This window comes from Carassius gibelio, chromosome A14, assembly GCF_023724105.1.
Source record: "Carassius gibelio isolate Cgi1373 ecotype wild population from Czech Republic chromosome A14, carGib1.2-hapl.c, whole genome shotgun sequence".
Taxonomy (NCBI): domain Eukaryota; kingdom Metazoa; phylum Chordata; class Actinopteri; order Cypriniformes; family Cyprinidae; genus Carassius; species Carassius gibelio.
The window spans coordinates 15,392,086-15,408,636 of NC_068384.1; the positions used below are offsets into that span (position 1 = coordinate 15,392,086).

Genomic DNA, 16,551 nt, shown 5'->3' on the forward strand with positions numbered 1-16,551 from the left:
AAGACATGTGTATCTAATACAGCTACCTGTTTTCATGAACATACAGTATAATAAGTATAAACCAACTGTAAAATGTATCAACATAAATAGAGATGACAGATAATATAAACTAAGAAAATAAGATCATCATGGGAAGTGAATGAAAAGAGAGTGAAAGAGGCAGAGGGAGTGAAAAAGAGGGGGGTTGGGAGAGACAACCAGATGGATGCATAGTTTGGGCTGAACGTTTTAAACCCAGCCCAGAGGCAAGCGCCTTTCTCAGGCCAGTTTACATGTGAAGTCTTTCCAATTAAAAGACTGGGCAGCTCACTCCATCACTGCATACGAAGCCCCGCACATGATACGCAGGAAAAAATATAAGGCTAAATTGTGTGGACGATTTACTAATTTGTTCCCTCAATGTAGTAAAACGGCACACGATTATTATAGCATTCCCTCGATTTACTATTGCGTTCACTCGATTTATAAATTGTGCGCACCATTTACTAATTCATTCCCTCGATTTGCTAAATCATGTGCACGATTTAGCAAATCGAGGGAACGCAATAGTAATCGTGTGCTCGTTTTAATACATTGAGGGAACGAATTAGTAAATCGTGCACACAATTTATTAATTTTTTCTTGCATGTCATGTGCGGGGCTTCGTACTGCATGTAGCACACTGACACAAAGACTAGCATGTTGGGTAGAGCATTTAGAAGACTGGCAGGTCTGTAACTATTCAGCAATATTTATGCACACATTTTTGGTCTAAACAGATAAAAAAGAAACAATGTTCAGGGATTTTTTTCTTTCCATTGGTTGGTGACAAGTGAGTGAATAAGTGATTCATTTAGTCATCTGATTCATTCAAATATCAATAGTTTGAAAATAGTTTATATAGATGAAAATAGTTTATATTTAAATATTGTGTGTTTGTGCCCCAGTAACACAAGGAAAGGAATGTATTGCTGTAAATCCCAGAATATGAATTCAGAAAACACAGCATTTCACAGCCATTCCCAGTGGTTGCGATTGAAAGGAGAAAAAAATAATAGCTGTTCAATCCTTTACCATCATACCGGTTGCTAGGAAACTGCTTATGGAACAAAACATTGCTATGCTGCACAACAGCTGTCTGTTAGCGTCATAATTTAAACCATAGCTGTTCTAATGCAGTTCAAGCACACCTAACATGAAGGTTAATTGTCCAAACAAGAATGAGCGCTGAAAGTACCTGTTTAAGGTGAAGAACTGATTTACTACAGTATCTGCAGAGTAATGGTATTTTAATATGATTTTGCTAATCTCATTAAGAATTAGTCTAGACTATTTCCATGCAAATTGAATTGAATCCCAACCCTATCCATAATTTATTCCTAAAATCAGTCGGAAATTATAGCTGATTAACAAGGGTGTTAAAGCACCTATAATTATCTACAATGGCTGCTCCATCGCCCAGCGTCTGTGCTCTATACCAACAAGGTCTATTTTTCGGTCAGCCAATTATGGTATAAAAAGCATAGCTCTTCAAGTTGGCAGTCAGTCTCCAGGGTTTTCTGTCTGGTATGACTGGAATAACTCTACTCCAATGATGAATATTTTAATAGAGACTGGGAGAGAACAGGGGTTTAAATCTCTCGAGTCTGTCACAACAAGCGTGCTCTGCCAGAGCCCTAACAAGCCCCACTAGAGTTACCGGTGGGTTTTTGCACAGCCCTGCCCGGCCCGGAGCCCCTCCCCTCCCTTCCGGGCCCCTCCCCTCTTCTTTGCCCCAACACAGACCCTTAATCTGCAGGACAATCCCATTTGGCTGAGCAGCTGCCAGGACTGATCACAGGCAGGCTGCAGCCGTCTTCCCCCCGCGGCGATGCCAAGCTGTCCACGGAGAGCCTGACGTGGGCCACCCGCTCTGTTTTCCCACTCTTTCTCTGCCTGTCTTCTTCAATCACTCTCTCTCTCTCTCTCTCTCCCTAGGTCTTCAAATCTCTCACTCTCACGTATTCATGTCCCCTTCCCCCCTTTCACGCTTCTTTGCCCAGGGGCACTTTAGGACCGTAGGCGTCCTTACTGTCCATGCTCTCTGGCACAAATCTTTAAAAAAAAAGTTAGCGTCTGATAGCGTGGTGACAGAACCATTATAAGAGGAGAATTCTGACTGAAGTGAATCACACGGAAATAGAACTCAATGGGGTTGTGATTTGACAAAAAAAAAAAAAAAAAAATCTAGAGTAATGACAAAGATTCTATGGATTTTGAAACTAATTATAGTAAAATTCTGTGAAAAATATTGTTCAAGCAAGAATCAGCTATATAAAGTACTGTTTGTGTTTGGCATACTAAAATTATATAGTAAATTTGACAAATAATTAGAAAGAAACAGCAAGTAACAATAATAATTGTTTTATATGCAACATCCATATATTTTTTACAGTGTAGATTTTAAGCTAAATTTTGCTATATGTTAGGTTGGGGTAGGTTGTCACTTGTAATTTTTTTAATATAGAGATTTTTAACACATATTTATAGACATTTATAATGTATTTTTATAATTGTATGTGTTTATTTATTGATCGACTGATTGCCAGGTGCTGATATATATATATACATATATATATATATATATATATATATATATATACATATATATATATATATACATATATATATATATATTATATATATATATATATATATATATATATATATATATATATATATATATACATACATATATATATATATATATATATATATATATATATATATATGTGTGTGTGTGTGTGTGTGTGTAAATAACAATATTAATAATAACAATATTGATTACTGTGAAGGTCACATCAATACAGTGACCCAGTAATCTGCTCAGTGTATGCTGCATGGTTTTGATCACACACAGACTGGGTGTAATTTATCAGTTGTGAGAGACATTGAGCTGCTAGTGTCAGTAGAGCGTGAGGAGGATACAGGTGCTCCAGGGAAAGCAGGCTCTGCACACCACAGTGAGTCTGGCTGATAGGGTGGGCTTGTAACATATGGTGATGGCCATGTGGCAGTCAGAAACACAATCCTGTCATTTATACTGGGACAGACCTGAGTGTAAGAGGGATTTAAGCCTATTTCAAACCATATTTTGCATTGAAATAATTCAAAAAAAAAAAAAAAAACATGATCTCCTTTATTTTCACAGGGAAGACATTTCAATAAACCTATGCTTAGTAAACTTCTTTGTGCAACTCGCCCTGTCGTGAACATTTGTGAATTAGGCTTCTATCATTTTTTTAAGCAATCTGACTGATTTTTGATCAGATTATAAAATGGTCATGTTGTTTATTTAAAATGGTTTATGTATAAATAAATACTGCAAGGAAAATAACAATTTACACGGAATTACATAGAAAGATGTAGTGAAAGGTAAAATATGTAACATTCAAATATGAAAGTATTTTCATGCATTAGCAAAATATGTAAAAATCTATATTAATGAGTTGTTACATTAACCAGATAATGTATCCTCAGAATCCTCCTGGTTGATGATATAATGTCACAGCACCATCTGCTGGTTTGATCTCCACACAACAGTACTGTAGAGATACCATGGTACAATGATGACTGTGGATTGTATTACCATGGCACTGAACTTTTGTAATATATTCATGTTGCATGGTATGGAAATTTAAATAGTACGGAAAGGCACTTCGAAGTATACTATAGTACTACCATGTGAATAAATGGTATTGCCATGGTACTTTTTTTTTTAAACACATGGTATCAGCAGGGGAAAGAAGTCTGATTAGCTGGCTACTAGCTAAATCGTCTGGCTTTAATGATAATAACTTAGAATTATTTTATATGATTTATATTATTATTATATGATTTATATCATTATTAATCCATTACACACAAGCAATTTTAGTTTAACAATTATTATAAAGCATTTAATTTAAATGAACACTAATACTCACAAGAAGTGAATCACACTTGCTCTGTGTTGCAAGACGTGATTGGCTGTCCACCATGATGTCACACATTCATGAGCATGCACTTCTCAAACTCAGGATCAAAGCCTCAGTTGACAGAGATAAATGATGATCAGCATCATGGTTCCAACAAGGCAGATAGGAGTGGTTTGGTTTTGTCAACTTGAAACTAATCCTTGTTCAACTAGCATCATGGTACAGGCCCCATGTGCAAAACAACAACATAAACATAGCACCCTTTTCTAGTGGAACATCTCTCTCGTGCTGGACGTAAAAAGGAAGTAATTCTCCAGAATGAGCAGCAGAGAGTGCTATAACACAAAAAATAGATTACAGTCATCTCCGTGGACACTTCGTTTTAACAGCACACATAAATAAATAGAGTTCAAAGTGTACTGCTATATTTACTCCATCCCCATGACCTGCTGGTACTCATAAAAAGGTCAAATTACAAGACTACATGTCGGTAGAAAACAAAGCACATTTACTGTGTCATACAACACACACACACACACACACACACACACACACAAATAAAAAGCCAGGAAGATAATTTTATTGATCCAAGCTCTCTCTTTATTCGCTCAAGTCACTTAATTGAGTTCTCAGTCAAGTTTCATGTATTACCATTGTCTCAGATGTTTCTCATAAAATAATAATAATAATAATTAATTAATACAAATTAGACAGTTGCTGACAGAGTAAGAGAACAGAGCTATTAAATTAATGTGGATATAATAGTTCAGATTTTGATGAAAAAAAAAAATAAGCATTTTGGCAATTCCAAGCACACTGAACACTGTTGAGATCTCTTTCAAAACTAAAACAAACACTTGCGAGAGAACGTGTTCTCACGAGAATGCCTCTATTTGATTTTCATGCAGTCTGCGTAGAAGAAACAAATGTAAATATTAAAGGGGTCATATGATGCGATTTCAATTTTCCCTTTCTCTTACAAGCTCTTGGTGCATAAAGAACATCTGTAAAGTTCCAAAGATGAAAGCCTCAAATCCAAAGAGATACTCTTTATCAAAGTTAAACTGATGTCATTCTACTACCTCTTCAGTCAGTTAAATAAAATAACTGCTCTTGTGCCCTGTGTCACTTTAATCAGACAGAATAAGCTATTTTTGCACTAAAAATCTTTTTATCTGCACTGTTTGTTCACTTCACTGATTTGCACTCTATCTGCCATGTGCCTTGCGCTGCTTTATTTAACTTTATTTTTAATTTAATTTGATTATGTCTTTTTTAGATTCCCTTATTATATAGCTGTATCTTATATTTTATATTTGATCTAGATTTTTAGGCTCTACTGTTAGTGTTATCTGTATGCACCAGGGGTCTGAGAGTAACGCAATTTCAATTCTCTGTATCTATGTACTGTACATGTGGAAGAATAGACAATAAAGCAGACTTGACTTGACTTAAGACTTTGCCACACCACCCTAAAATGGCTTATTTAATCACGCCCCCCACATGCCTACATCACTATGTGGAAATGTATGCATAATGCTGCCCAAATGTTCACGCAGAGAAAGACAGCATGGTTGCAGTAACCGCAGTGTTGAAGCAGTCATGTCAGGAAGATGCTGTGTGTTTCTAGGCAAAAGCAAAAGCACTTTATTTGTCCTTATGAAAGTGGAAGCATTTACTTATCTTTAAGATTACTTACAACAGAACAGCAATGCATTTTATGGATGACCATTTCGTGAACCTAGGAGAGGAGGTTATCCTGAGTTTTCTATGACAATCTAGCGCTTCTGAATCAACTGTTTTGTTATTAGTTTAAGTATTTCCTATTGAATGTTCAACTGCGGAGTTTTGCATGTTGCGTGTGTGTGTGTGAGAGAGAGAAGACAGTCACACAGTGGAGTCAGCTGTCTTAAATGTCCGTGGCTTGTGTACTGCAAACACATATGAGCTTCATCACTGTGTCTGTCACATGACTCTGTTCCCCTTTCAGGATTGAACTGGTGGTAAAACTAAGGACATTATTAACTGTCTTTACATTTATTTTGAAAGATGAAGCTGACGAATATGGAAAGGGGTGATACATTTCCGACGAGTGCTTGCAGTGTTCGACCAATCACAATACACCGGGTCAGTTGTCCAATCAGAGCAGACTCCGCTTGTCAGAAGGAAGGACTACGCGAAAACAATGCGCTTGAGAGAGGCGGGGCATAGAGGACCTACAATAATGTACAGTATTTGAAAAATAATATATTTTTTGAACATTAAAGCATGTCAACATATTCTGTTACACCAAATACAAAAAAAAACAAAAAAACAACAACAACAACATCATAATGACCCCTTTAAAGAGCCCATACTCCTCACATGGTCATTGATGATTTTACTCTCACTTATACTCTTGCAAATGTTGTGCTTCACTGTTCATCAAAACCCAAACAAACCAACAATCTTTCTCTCTTTGAGACACAAACTCTCACATCTACATGCACAGTAGCATGCTGAACTACAATTCATCCTTTTTATATCATATTAATCAAAATGACAAGACTGTGTCTCTAGTCTACCCATATGTGCCTAGAGCGTGAGCTTTTGAGAGGAAACAGAGCTGGATCAATGCTCTGCTGTAGGACTGTTTGCAATCCTGAGGCTCCAACTGTTCCACACTAAACTGCATCAGAGCAACATCAAAAACTCTGTCTGTACCGGAGATACCCAGAAACGTCAGAGATGACAATGAATCCCTTTTGTTTTGCTGATAAAAGCCAGTTGGCATTTGGAGGACCAGTGTGTGAGTCCAACACAGATGCTTCAATATTAAGTGCAGAACATATTACAAATGTAGTTTTAGTATAGATGGGAGATTCCTAGATTTTTTCGCTATTATCTTTTACTGGCATTTTGTCGCTGTTCACTGTACCCCAACAGAAAATCTTTGTTTTACAAGTCTGTTTTGCTGCTGTTTTTATTTACTTACTTTGGTGCAAAATGTTTGCTGGTTCTAGAACCTCATTCTCATCAGTGCTTTGCCTAAAGCTATAAGTGTAAATCTCCAAAAATGTGGCTTCTTCTGTTCCTCCATGTTTCAACCGTGTATTAGCAAACAGGCATCGCTGACATGTAAATTCAGGCAGTCATGTTTTCATGAATTCAACTGTGTATTGTCAGTAATTTGGTGAGGTTTTTTTCAGCTTATTTTCAAAAGATGGTCTTTTCGGACTGTTACGTGACTCTTTTAAGTGGACAAATCAGGTAGTTGTGATGTTCTTTAAAGAGCTGCATGTTGATTGATTCTGGACTTCATTTTCTTGCACACTTCTTTAACTCCTTTTTGTGTATATACTTGAAAGTCTGTGAATGAGGAGTTTTAAGTAACTTGAACGGCAGTAAAAAGCTTGTTTTTCATTTATTACATTTGCTGTTGCTATACAAGTAAAACCAACTTCTTCCTGCCTTAAGATTTTTGATGTTCAGCTTTTGATGGAGAGCTGAAAGAGAGAACTTTTTATCTAAAACTCAAACTGCGAAAATTTTATCAAGGCATTTTAACTTTAAACCGTTGCTTTCTGGACAAAATACGAGTCCATAACCTAAAATAACGCTGGATTATCTGAAGTCTTTTTTACTCAGCATCTGTTTTAGTTAGCCAAGAATAGCCAAGTATCTGACCACTGAGTGCTGTGACTGACCAATCAGAATCAAACATTCAAGAGGGTCATGTAATAATATGAATTAACAGTAATGTAATGAAAATTACAGCAATAATATTGATCAATAGAAAATGAAGTGTTATCATTTGAAGATACTCTAGTCTAGAGGGTGAACTGACTTTAAGCCTCTATGCTCTGGTCTCCGTCTCTGTTCCCAGCAGGTGGAGACCCAAATAAACATGACCTGATTCCTGGGACAACATGTTCTTTGAAGCATGTGACTTCATTTTGGTGAGAAACATCCACTTATCACGAGTCAATCAGTTCTGTTCTGCATTGTGTCAATTATGGAAGTAAAATTGTGTTTCATGTTAATAAATGCACATGTGTCTTTGCAAGTCTTGATTACATTTTTAACTGGAGAGGCTAATAAAATTTTACTCATGCAAGTTTTCTTGTTTGAGACATTGAAAATAATCTTAAAAAGTCTTTGAGAACCCCAGAAAAGAAATCCGAAATGTGTAGAGATATATGAGCATAAATGTATTCTTTTTTACTTTCATACCTTCTTCCCTTTTTTCATTATAAAAAGTAAAGTCCCAGCTTTGTCCTCTCTACCCAGCTTTCTTGGCCTTTTACCCTTTTTCTTTTTCTGTACAACATATCTTCACCAAAATATTAACTCAACAACCCCCGCGAAGGAAACAAAGCAATGTTTGCAAAGATATCTTATAAGCATAAGACGCAGAACGTTGCTAACATTGTCTCGATTCATCATGTCTCTGTTTATCTCTGTACATGTCTGTAAACGTTTTAGGCTCTTTGACCTGGAAGTGCATGACCCAGATGTGCATTTCTTCCTGATCCCAGGGATTCCATTCAGTCGTGCGAGGACAATCCTCAAGTCCCTAATCCCAGTAGCGGAAGGGAAATCACGCTAAGTGGTGAGTCAAAAGCGGGATTATCAGATGCATGTAAAACATTTCCCAAAACCAGATTTCCCTATCAAAACACAAACATTGACTTTTTATGAGCAAATGTAATCTCAGAAGGAAAGAACTGACCCCAGTTTAAATTAAATTTGTTTTCTATTTTTTCCCTCATCTTGTTAAATTTCATAGCATGCCAAATCAAAAGTCATCCCTCTTGATCACTTTTTGATTATGGTCCGCAGGCCCTGGTTTGGCCATCTCTTGATTAAATAAACAGCAATTATTTTTAACATTAGAAACTCTTTACTGTCCTTTAATATTCTTTCTGAATACTAATAATGAATAGATTTTGATGTATAAATGTGGATGGCTGTACGTTAACATCCTCACTGTGACATCATCACTCTGATGATTACAGATAACCTGATTTTGCTAGTTAATTTAAATAAATAAATGTTCTGAATGGACTGTAAAGGGAGCTTTGTGGACATTACAATATGTCTACAAATCCATGCTATGTCCAGTTTTTATTCTGTTCAACAGGAGGAAACCAAACCTCCTCTGAAGACTGTCTGCATGCACCTGTCAATCATCTGTTCCTGCATGGTTGTGTTTGTGTCCCTTGTGTGCTGGTGTGTGTTAGCTCTGGCAGCCCAGCTATGACTCATACACCACTAACACAGAGATAGAGACAGAGGAGGACGGTCTCTCATCGAGGCCATGTTAGATCTATTCTGAGCCCTCCAATCCAAAGGTCATTAGCATAAAACATGTTAGATAAAAAGAGCCGATGGGAGGTTTTTGCGTCTCATAATCAAATGAATTGGACATGAAAGAGCAGGTGTCTGATCAGCTCTCTTTAATTTACGATGCTACAAACCAAAGTGCAACATGTGCTAATATATGTCTCCTTTCTGCATCTGGTTTGAGCAAGCTTGAGCTATAAATGTAGTCCTTAGTTCTGATTGATCAGCCACTGTGGATATTTAATGGAAAGCAGGATTTTTCTTGCTTTTTTTAAATGAGCCAGTTTGCTGTACTAATATACAGCTCATCCCTAGGCAACACAGAACATTTGGAAACTAAGCTGCAAAAATGGGGTCATTCAAAAATAATCATGGTTGTGATGTCATCACGTTTACATATGACTGCCCTTTTGCGAAAGATGTTAGCTAATTATATGTACGGTGTATATGTATTTATAATTTATACTTTTTATATTATGTTGAAATGTTTGGGGTCAGTATGATTATATATATATATATATATATATATTATATATATATATATATATATATATATATATATATATATATATATTTTTTTTTATTATTATTATTATTATTATTATTATTATTATATATATATATATTTTTTTTATTATTATTATTATTATTATTATTATTTATTTATTTATTTATTTTGCACAAAAAAAGACTCCTTTAAAAAACATTAAACATTTAACTTTTGGATGGTAGTGTACAGAAAAATATTCAAAAAGTTTTATTATTTTGGAGAGATAAACCCCTTGAGATGTGTGTGTATATATAATCAGAATATATAAAAATCCTATTATAGTTTTTATGTAAATCAAAATGTATAACAAAAACAGACATCTGATTCTGTGGATCATTACAAAAAACTGAACAACAAGAAAACAAAACCACAGGCTTGACTACCATTACTGGACTTCATAAAAATAAAATTATATTCTGCAATGATATAGCCCTTTTTGAAGGGGTGTGTATGACAGATTTCCTGTGTTTGACTGGTGGTATAGCGAAATGACCTTAAAGTCTGTCACTTCCAATGATGTGGGAGTTTGCGAGCTGCTTGTGATTCATGCCTGCAACATGCCTGGCGTCTCTCCGAGAACTTTCATTAAACGTGAAGAAAAGCATACTCTAGTACACCCATTCCGGGTATAAATAATTTTACGGAGCGAGGGAGGGAGGGGAGTAAAGAAGTATGTTTATTTGCATACCATACCAATGGATCTTCCTGACATACTTAGTCATGTATGCATGCATGATCACGCACAGCATTATGCAATAACACAACTTGCATGTACGCTCACCTACAGTATGTTACATCAGTAATTAAAACAAATGTTAGCTTCTGTGCAACTGTCTTCCATTCAAAAGCATGTTTGAAGTTGCAGGACAACACAACATAGCAGAAATTAAGAACAGTGAGGAGGAAATATATAGAAACAGTACTGATTCATTTCTGTCTCTCCCTGCTTAGTCATGTCATGTGCCAGAAGGAAGAGAGGTAATTGATCCAGCAGGTTTCTTATTAAAGCTGCACTTCTCTTCTGCTCAGTGTTTCCCGGATGTGCAGAATATAGCCAAGACAATAGAGCTCCTTATCTGAGAACACTGCAAAGCTACAGCCACAAAAACGTCTGTGAGCGAGCATAAATATAGGTACCATGCATTGAAGAGTCTCTCTTTCTCTCTCTTCCCTCCCTCCGTCTCTCTCTTTCCTCCTGGAGTCTGTTCACTGATCTGAATCAGCTGACCTGCCCTCAGTCTGGAGAACACAAAGCAGGATTTGTGCTGCTGTGGTTTCTAGTCTCTCTCGCTGAAAGAGTGGACGGAAGACTAATGCATCCACAGCTCTAGAAAGGAAACTGATGCAGGATTTAGACAAAAGGCAAAGTGTGTGTGTGTGTGTGAGTATGTGTGTGAGTGTGAATGCACAAACACCTGGCTTTGAGAATTAGAAAGCTTTGTGCTGATGAACCTCTGCCTGCTCTGAGATTTCAGAGCAAAAAAGATGCATGAAACATGACCTGAAGGTGGACAGTTTTACAATTATACTAAAATGTCTTTTATATGTTAAAAACTATTAATCAAACGACAGAAAATAATTACGTTTTGATTATGCTGATAATTTAGAGGCCTGTATCAAATATAAAGCTGGGAAATATTTTGTTTGAGATGTGTGCTTATGCTAGCTTTCTTTATTATATATGCAGTGATGTGTTTAAAAAACAAAAAGTGCCCAAACACTTTTTGGGAAGAAAAAAAGCTAGACAGAATAAAGAAGCAGACAGGGACCCCAGCTGTTGGACAGATCAGCCTGTCCCCTCAGGGGACTCAGAGCTCAACTTTACTACATTTCCCATGAGGCCAAGGGTGAGTCAGAGTCTGTCTGGGGCGTCTGGTACATATCTTATATCTGTCAGGGACATGCACACACCCATAGAAAAGAAAAGTCACCAATGAGATTACTAAAATCCAATTTCATTAATTGAAATGAAGCTTAAATATATCAAAATATAAATATCAGATGAAAAATTATGCCTTGGAAACTAACTGGAATAAAATAAGTTTAAATTGAAGTACTAACATTGCTTGAGCATTTTTAAATAAATTACAGCTAAATAGAAATAGAATAGAAATGACATAAGCACATAACTGCTAATGTTAACGTTTGTAATGTCCATTAAATGCTTTACGGCCTGTCTTAATTAAGTATATATCTATATCTGTATTTAACTAACAATGTATAGATTTGAAAATATTTATTAATGTTAATTTCAACATTTACTAATACATTAGTTGTATATGTCATTTCATGGTTCCAAGCTGACATTAACTAATAATAATGTTTTTATTAACTAATGTTAACAACAACAACAGCAAAATACTGTATAACAATAAATACTGCAACAAATGATTTCCACTTTAATGTTTGTGCATTAGTTAACGTTAACAACTGGAACCTTACTGTAAAATGTTAACAATTTTTTTTCCCTTAAGAGTTTCACGTCTCAAATGTGCTCAGATTTGCCAAGATCCTGAAGTGTGCAAAAGTCTCAATATGCATTCACACACATTACTGATGAAATTCTTCCAAAACCAAAATATCTCATGCTATAGTCAAGCTCTAGTTTATACACTTATTATGTCTCATTTATGCTTATATTAAGGAACCTTAAGGAAAAACACCAGAGATTAAATTGAAACATAACTTTAGTCTCTTCAGTGATGAAAAAGCATCCTTTGAGCAATAAGATTACACACACTCTGCCTCTCTTATAATCTTACAGTCTGTTTAGTTAAGAGGTTATGCAAGCATTTTAAGAGATCGACCAGCTCTCTCTGTGTAATGTGTCTACAGTCTGCTATTTCATTCGGGTGTCTCTCCTCCCCCACTTAACCTCTCACAACTCTTCCTCTCATATCATGATATCTACTTTATAGCTCAGGCCACACACACGCTCATGCTCTAATGTTGTATAATTCCCATTAACAGTGCTTCACTGAAGTGTGTGTGTGACCAAATATGAGTACATATGCTGTCACTTGTATTTTCCTGACACAAGCAAAATACGTGGAATTCATCAGTGTTTAAAAGTTAATCTATCACAATCTTTATCGATCGTCCGGACATTACACACACACACACACACACACACACACACACACACACATGTACACATTCATGAATAACCCATCAGAAAGCATGCAGTGACTAAGCATGCTTCCTCCTCAAGTCAACGGGGTTTCGGAAAAACCAATTTATCAGTCACCACACACTCGGGTTTCTGCCCCCGTTTGCTGGTAGGTGCTATAACAGCAGTTCTGGTTCAATCCCCATTTGATGCTGAAATAAACTACCTGCTGCTCGGCCTCTAGGCCAACACCCTGATATTACATTAGCCATTTGTCCGACAAACACAAACAAGCATCCTCAAAACAAGTTCATGCAGCTGCGTTCATGCTGAGAAAATTCTCTTCGGGGCCTCCGGGTCATTTCACTAATGAATGACCGGATATTGAACGCTGAAAGCTCAGTCAGACCCCTGGGCTTTGACAGACTATGCTGGTCCAACCTTCCTTAGTTCGGCTAGCAACCATCCCAATTTATCTTCTCAGTGCACAGAAAGGCCAAAGTGCACTTCATTAGCCTGAAGAAGCATTTTAAAGAACCATAACACCCCTGTTTCACGCTCATGTATTCAGAGTCATCACCGCTGACCTCTGTTACACAACCGTACGCAGTTTTTCAGCTGAGCTCTTGATGCTGGTCAGCATACAGTGTCTTTCGATCTGTGTGCCAGCTGTATTCGTTTGTCATCTAGGGTCGGAAAGCCAAGGTGACCCCGTTTGTTGTTATGAAATGCTTGATTATAGAGGTTACAACCGTTTCTAAATGACCAGGAGCTCAAGGCTTCTCTAAAACAGATTCCCTGGCACGACTGCCAAGAAAATCTGCCAGCGATGAATAATTAATGTATTGTTGCGTCATTAAAACTTGTTCAATAAATTTGTGTCTATCATTGCTCTAAACAGAGGCATATGATAGCTAAATCTTGCGTAAAGACTCACTTTAATGTGAGTTGTTTATAGATATGAGTTGATCGTGTGATCTTATTTAAAGCTCTACACTTAAAAAGAAATGTGGGAATGACTGGTTTCATGCAAGGATGTCTATCATTTTGTTAGCATTCGTTCATTTCAATAGCACTTGGTAATATGCCGCAGGACCTCTCAAATTTGAAATCTGACATCTTTGCTCACTGAGGCCTTTGAGTGAATCCCTTGAGCCGCAAATGACGCGACTAATGCCGCATTCCAGAAGAAGTCAGAGGAGGGAAAGCCCGAGTGGAATTTTCCCACATTCAACCTCAGCATGTTCCTGTCAAACAGACGTCATGGTCATGTGTTCAACACAAGGTGGCGGCATCATTTAGCAAGAATATTTTGTTAATGAACACAAAATGTTCATGCTCTTTATATAATGCATGATATAAAATGTAAACCATGGATGTAATAATAACATGGATTTAAAGACACTCTTTATGGCTCATGAGCACATCTGGATGGAAATCATCACATAAAGATACTAGGTTTCTTTTCATATGAGGGTAATGAAGGTTATCATTTTTAATAACAGCATCAGTTTTGTGTTTTCAGTTTTTTTGCCCTCTGATAGACTAAATCTGACTACAGTGTCCAGAGAAATAATCTTACAATGATTTACAGCATCAGGCTGAGACAGTGCAGCCTTAGGAACTGACCCTGTTTTCATTTTTACACCGTGCAGAATCAATAACATCTTGTAACTATAGAGATAATACAGAATCATTTGAATAGCCAATGATCTTTTTAGATGCGTGGAGGGTCACATTTTCCTATTTAACGGTAAAAAGCGAGAGAGGGCAAAAGTAAATCAGACTTTCATGGTCGACAAGCTCTGCTGTTCAACAGTGTTGTAAACATGATGTAGGGCACCCTGACCGGCAAATAAAATTCACACATACACACAAGTGCTCACAAGGATGTTTCTTGGACCAGATAATAAAACTTTTCTACACAAATGAACACAAGCTGTTTTATTTAACCACATCTGCCAGTCTGACACAGAATTGCATAACCAGAAAATATAAAATCTGCTTTTATGATTGTAACAAAACTGTCATCAAAGCATAGCAGAAGGCTTAAGAAAAAGAACAGCATGGATTCATGACTGAAAAGGTTGTTCATTTGCTCAGGACTCATGAAATAATACAGCACTTAAGAATTGTATTCATCTCAAATTGTGTTCCTCTGCTCTCTGTAAAGATAAATCTTATAAATGTAAATGTATGCATGATGCTTTTATTCAAAGCGACTTACAGTGCATTCAGGCTACCATTTTTTACCTATCATGTGTTCCCAGGGAATCGAACCCCCAACATTACGCTTAAAAACGCAATGCTCTACCACTTGAGCTTTTTAGGACAAAAACACACGTCACATCTATCACAGTTTGTTTGATATATCCAAATATCCAACTTTAGTCCAAGACTAGTCTGAGACTATATTGAAAAACATATGAGTGCATAGCCTACATAAAGGAAAAATGTTCCGGTTGTATGCCAGCCGTAATAATTTGTACCTAAAGTCTGAGACTCTGTTGAAAAACTGGGATTTTTCTATTTAAACATGAAGGTTAGACCTGAAAATAAAATAAATAAAAATGAAAGTTATGGCAAAAAAAAAAAAAAAAAAAAAGATTTTTCAATGAATAAAACTAACATTAAAAAAAGACCCCACTCATTCTTGAGCACATACTAGGCTACCCCACGGAGTTGTAAAATAAGCCTTGCTAAAGGTAAACATCCCTAGCACTTCCAGAGAGAAAGTTGTCATTACAGCATCGCTTCAACAAACTGTGGCCGAGTAAAAACAACGTCCAGCAACGTACCTTCCGTGTGACAGCTCGAGGAGTGCAGGATGCTCGGAGGGCGGAAGAGGTAAGGCAGGTATCGGGAGAAACATTTCATCTTTCTTTCGTCTGTGTTCCTTTGGGAGGCTGCTTTCCCACCATCCGCGCCGCGATGACAGCAGATCCGGACCGGAGGAGGGCTGCTGCTGCTGCTCGCTGGATGCGTGCGGAGTTACAGCAGCATCCTAAACACTTCTCACGCGTGGGTCAAGAAGACGTGCTGTGCATCCTCACAGTTCATCATGTTTTCCTTCAGAAGGACGGAAGGTTGAGCTGTTTTCCTGAGCTTCGGTTTGGAGGGGCGGTGATGAGGGCAGTTAAATTGTTACCTGGACATTTCCCCTCTGACCAGGAGTGTACTGTGCACAGCCCGACTGATCAGAGAGCTGAGTTTAGAAGCATGACATGGAATCACATGTTTATGAGAGTGACTGTAAACTTTTGCTGTTCAATTTAAAGCTGTCCAATAGCGCCATCTATTGGTTGTCATTTATACCGCTATTAATACAATTTCTTTATTAATATTCAATTTAATATGTTGACCGTGTATATATTTTTTTTGACAGGAATGAAAGTGTCTTTAAAAAAACTCCATGCAGTTTTTAAAGTTGTTAACTGTGAAAATGACGTGATCTACGACCTTTATATCGTTTAGAATTTCTACTGTCTATCTCCCACAGTCTCGTTTTTCGCATTAAATTCGGTATCCCAGGTAACAAATTATAACGTTGTGGGAACGTTGTTTTGAAACACGTCGTGAATGAAACGTTGTTTGAAGGTTACAAAAACGTTTCGTACAACGTTCTGAACATT

The 16,551-nt window shown here is 36.9% G+C and overlaps 1 protein-coding gene across 1 annotated transcript in view; it reads right to left on the bottom strand.

Moving 5' to 3' along the window:
* The window catches only part of LOC128027623 (serine/threonine-protein phosphatase 2A 55 kDa regulatory subunit B beta isoform-like), a 46,323-nt gene extending 30,204 nt beyond the window's left edge, over nucleotides 1-16,119 (bottom strand). Inside the window, exon 1 of the mRNA XM_052615389.1 lies at nucleotides 15,718-16,119. Within this exon, the coding sequence (XP_052471349.1) occupies nucleotides 15,718-15,796 (79 nt within the window). The 5' untranslated portion in view covers nucleotides 15,797-16,119. The remainder of the gene's footprint in view (nucleotides 1-15,717) is intronic.
* Nucleotides 16,120-16,551: the final 432 nt, after the last annotated feature.